Source organism: Kryptolebias marmoratus, linkage group LG14, assembly GCF_001649575.2.
Source record: "Kryptolebias marmoratus isolate JLee-2015 linkage group LG14, ASM164957v2, whole genome shotgun sequence".
Classification (NCBI taxonomy): Eukaryota; Metazoa; Chordata; class Actinopteri; order Cyprinodontiformes; family Rivulidae; genus Kryptolebias; species Kryptolebias marmoratus.
Genome location: NC_051443.1, coordinates 24,300,254 through 24,304,747, shown reverse-complemented (window position 1 = coordinate 24,304,747; position 4,494 = coordinate 24,300,254). Strand labels below are relative to the sequence as shown.

At 44.2% G+C, this 4,494-nt stretch overlaps 1 protein-coding gene across 1 annotated transcript in view; it reads left to right on the top strand.

The window, feature by feature from the left end:
* cacna1bb (calcium channel, voltage-dependent, N type, alpha 1B subunit, b) overlaps positions 1 to 4,494 on the top strand; it is a 140,768-nt gene that overhangs the window by 92,031 nt on the left and 44,243 nt on the right. The window contains exons 30-31 of the mRNA XM_037979527.1: positions 1,087 to 1,247; positions 3,249 to 3,386. Coding sequence (XP_037835455.1) covers positions 1,087 to 1,247; positions 3,249 to 3,386 — 299 coding nt within the window. The remainder of the gene's footprint in view (positions 1 to 1,086; positions 1,248 to 3,248; positions 3,387 to 4,494) is intronic.

Genomic DNA, 4,494 nt, shown 5'->3' with positions numbered 1-4,494 from the left:
CCAGGGACAATCCAGAAATGCTCATGAATGTCAGTTTAGAAGCTATCAAAGTTCTCAAATAAAGCACCTTTTGAGAATGTCAATGTTTGTTGGGAATTATCTTACAAAACTAGGAAGTATTTTTGGTTTATATATTAATAGTTATGGTTGTTTATTGATTTTAGTTAAAAGAAAATTACAACTTTTAGGAAAATGCCCCTTGTAATCAGGCATTTTAGCTGCAACAATCACAAAAAATGCCCATGAGATCCTGGAGGGATTGACAAGACTTCAAATATTTGAAAACCACTGCCATGGAAAAAAAACTGAACTTAAGAGATTATAAAAAAGACCAAACATTAACTTACAGATGAAGACTTTAAACCAGTGGTGTCCAGTCCTGGTCCTGGTCCTGGAGGACCACCATCCTGCAGGTTTTAGATGTTTCCCTGCTCCTCAGCAGGTCTTTAGGTTCATCCCTCAATCCTTCAGATCAGGTGTTCAAAGCAGAGAAACATCTAAAACCTGCAGGATGGTGGTCCTCCAGGACCAGGATTGGACACCCCTGACTTCGTAGGAAGTCAGGACCGCTAAAGTTTGGATCCTTCCATCCATCTTGACCTCCATTCGTGGCACAATTTGCGACTCATAGCATTCTGTTACAAGAAGGACCAGTTCCTGGAAAGTAAATATCGATTTTTAGCCACTAATTTAATAGTTTTTTATTGATTTTAGTAAAAAAAAATTGCAACTTTTAGGAAAATGCCCCGCGAAATCCTGGAGGGATTGAAAATTCGCCTGGATTTTTGTTCATTTATAATTTACTGTTGAAGTTTGGGAGCGTCGCCTCTTCAAAGTGGAAAAGAATTAGTAATAACAGCCACATAATAGTGAAAATAAATTACTCTTTTTGTTTTAGCTTAAACTGACAGTTCTTATGATCGTAGGTTATTGAGTCAAACACTGACCGTTTTATTATTTCAGCCTCTTTTTACGCAAAGATCAGGAAGGATTCTGGGTTAAACGGTGACGTTCGTCTCCGTCTTTAACTCCAGTTGAGGTTTTTCCAACTTGCGTCTGCGTCTTCGTTTTTTTTTTTTCTCGCAGGCCGTGTTCGACTGCGTGGTGAACTCTCTGAAGAACGTCCTCAACATCCTCATCGTCTACATCCTCTTCATGTTCATCTTCGCCGTCATTGCTGTGCAGCTCTTCAAGGGGAAGTTCTTCTACTGCACGGACGAGTCCAAGGGCCTGGAGAAAGACTGCAGGTACCCGAACAGAAAAATGTCTCCGTTCAAACCGGATTATTGGAAGACAATCAGCTTTTTATCCATTTTCTTTTAGGTCAAAGGAGACGCGTTACAGAACCTTTTGTGCTCAAATTAATAATCTTTTTCTATATTTTATATTTTAAGCTTTGTAATAAACATCAGTTTGTGTTTAATCAGGTGAAATTAGAGGTAATTTAATGATTTAATGTTTCTTTTTACCCAATAGATCACTTTCTGTGGGAGTTTAAAGTCGTCTCCAGAGATCAGAACCTCCTTTAAAAGGTTTAGATTTATCGCTTTAAGGTTTTAGTTTCATTTTATATTTGATCAAATATGAATGTATGTTGTGCCACAAAACTAAAAATAAACCATCCAGGTCGTCTCCACCACAGATACAGTTACATCAATGCAAAAACCTTTTTTGTTGCTCTTTAGAGTTTGAGGTGATTTTATAAACGGTCCTGTTTACACGAGAACGATCTCTGGAAACCTTCAGGTCTATTTAATGTTTATTGAAGCAAATCAACAAGTAAAAAAACCCCGTTTACACGGATGTGGCTGCGCTCGTCGAGTCTGCTGAACGCCCGGCAGGGTTGCCAGATAAGAAGTCTCTTTCTGAGCAGGAGGACGTTGTAAGATTAGTTGCACAGAAATAGAGGACTTGACCCTAAAACTATGCCATAAAACGGGTAATTCTCGTATATCTGGCAACCCTGATAACAGACCTCCAACGAGGCGAACCTCGCAGTCTGGAGCGTGTGAACAGCTGCATCCAAAATGGCGACTAAAGGACGTTTGTTTGAAGCTTGCTGCGTGTTGAGAGAGGGCGAGTAACGTAAACGGCGCTCTGCCGGCCGCCGCCGCCGCTGCTGTTGATGATGTAACTCAGGGTCAGACCTGGGTTCGGACGGCTTCAGAGGAAACGAGCGGGAAACAGCTGAACCGCAACAGGAAGTCGACTACTTTCAAAACCAGCATCGCGTAAACGGCCCCTAGGAGGTCTTAGAATAGTTCCCCCCTGAGGAGGAGGAGAATATCGCTTTTTTTTTAAATTACTTAAACAAAACTTATACAAGATCCAAGCGTAGGTCGGCTGGGGTCGGCCTCGGAGAGGAGGGGAGGAGCTCCGTCGTCCGGGGGGAGCTGCTCCTCCTCGTGGAAAGGAGTCAGCTGAGGTGGTTCGTCTGGTTAGGATGCCTCCTGGAAGAAGGATCCATCCATCCGTCCATCTTCTACCTCTTATCCAAGGTTGGGTTGAGGAGGCAACAGGTCCGGGAGAGAAACCCATTAGAGCTGCTCCTCCTCGTCGAAAGGAAGTCAGCTGAGGTGGTTCGTCTGGTTCGGGTTTTCCAGGCACTGAGAGGAGACCCAGAACTCTCTGCAGGGATTCTGGATCCTCTCTGAACACCTCGGGATCCTCCAGGAGGAGCTGGAGGAGGTCTGGGTTTCCCTCCTGGACCCGACCCCGGACGAGACGGACGGACGGACGTTTGTGTCTCTTGTCATTCTTTGACCTGCGTCTCCGAGCCGCAACTATTGGCAACAATTTCACAAGACGATTCTCAAAACGTCTGAAAGCGTTGGAGAGAGCTCTCGGCTTTCCTCGCGTGAGTCGAGGGGAATTTTGAACACAACGGTTTATTTCTCGAAATGGTTATGGAGCCATGGCGGGCGGCTCAGTTCAGTGTCCCTCAGTCGGAAAGTTTGGGAGCGTTTGGAAATCAAATTGAGACTAAATTGTGACAAAATAATGTTGCAGTGATGTAGGTATGCTGACGTGTCAAACGTATCGATTCGGTGAATTTAATTTTATTTTCTCGCAATTCTGTGCCTCAAACAAGTCGCAGCTCAGTGAAAAACAGGCTTCGGTTTCCATGTTGGCTCCATCATCAGGTCTGGGTTTCCTCCCCGACCCAACCACAGGTAAGACGTAGAAAATGGACGGATTGATCCGCAGCTTACTCCGTCTGTTCCTGTGTTTTGTCGTTTGATTTCCAGGGGCCAGTTTCTGGATTACGACAAGGACGATGTGACGGCTCAGCCCAGAGAGTGGAAGAAGTACGAGTTCCACTACGACAACGTCCTCTGGGCCTTCCTGACGCTCTTCACCGTCTCCACCGGAGAGGGCTGGCCGCTGTAAGCGACGCGAGCTGCCGTCCTTTCAGATCTGAACGCGGCCGCCTCGAAACGGGTCATAAGAAATAACTCGTGTCTCGTGACTCGTCCTAAAAAAGAACTCGGCACACCTGGAGGGGGGGAAACCGGTACAGTACAGTACAGACGAAACCCGACTGATTTCTCTCAGGTTTAATTACTCTGAGCTCGTTACAGATGCAATCAGGGCTCATTAGACAGAAAAACATCCTGCGCCTGAGTTGGAGTATCACCTCCAGACTTGTCCAAAAATCATCTTTGTCGAGAGCCATTGACGCCCCTTCAGCTTATTTCATTCGTTTTTCCTCACGAGCAGGTGAAAAGTTAATTATTGAACTGAATCAGCTCGTCGTTATTTTACAAAACGGCACAACTTCCGACAGCTTGGAGGCAAGGAACGACCTTCAGCTTTATTCCTCGAGTTAAGAAACAGCAACTTCTTTATAATTAGAGCCATTCATGCCAAAGCTAACGTATATTTTAGTCAAACCGCACAAATTCTGAAAAGGAAACAACATTCAGCCTTTTTTTTCTGTTTTTAAGTGAGTGATCTGGATTAAAAAACAAAGTTTATTGGGTTGCACGTTTACCCGTTCTTTGCCTCGCGAGTGATTGTAGCAAAAGTTGGAAACAGGAAAAATGGGGAAATGATCAAATACTTGTGGAGGGAGAGGCTCGTATTCTGAGCCCAACAGCGACCTGTGTTTCCACTTTATAATCCTTTCAAAATAAAATCCAAGGACAGAAAGATGTTTCTTTGTTCTGACACGAAGCTGGGCAGCAGGTGTTGTGCCGAAAATCACCTCGACTATAAAATTAAGGAACAGGTCGACGTGTGGCTACCAGGTAAAGATGTTTTAAAGAACAAAAAATACAAATTTTTTGCGTTAGCGCCTTTTAACAAGACAGACCCTCCAGGATTTCGCGATGTTGCGATCGCAACTATTAACGCAAAATCAAGCAAACCCCGCGAAATCGCAACTTTCCCGCAACTTTAACCCAATATTTATTGTTTCTGAAGTGATTCGCCACCGTTTCTGCGGTCTAGTCTCTTCTTTGTGGGTTTGTGTAGCGTGGAATACAAAATAAC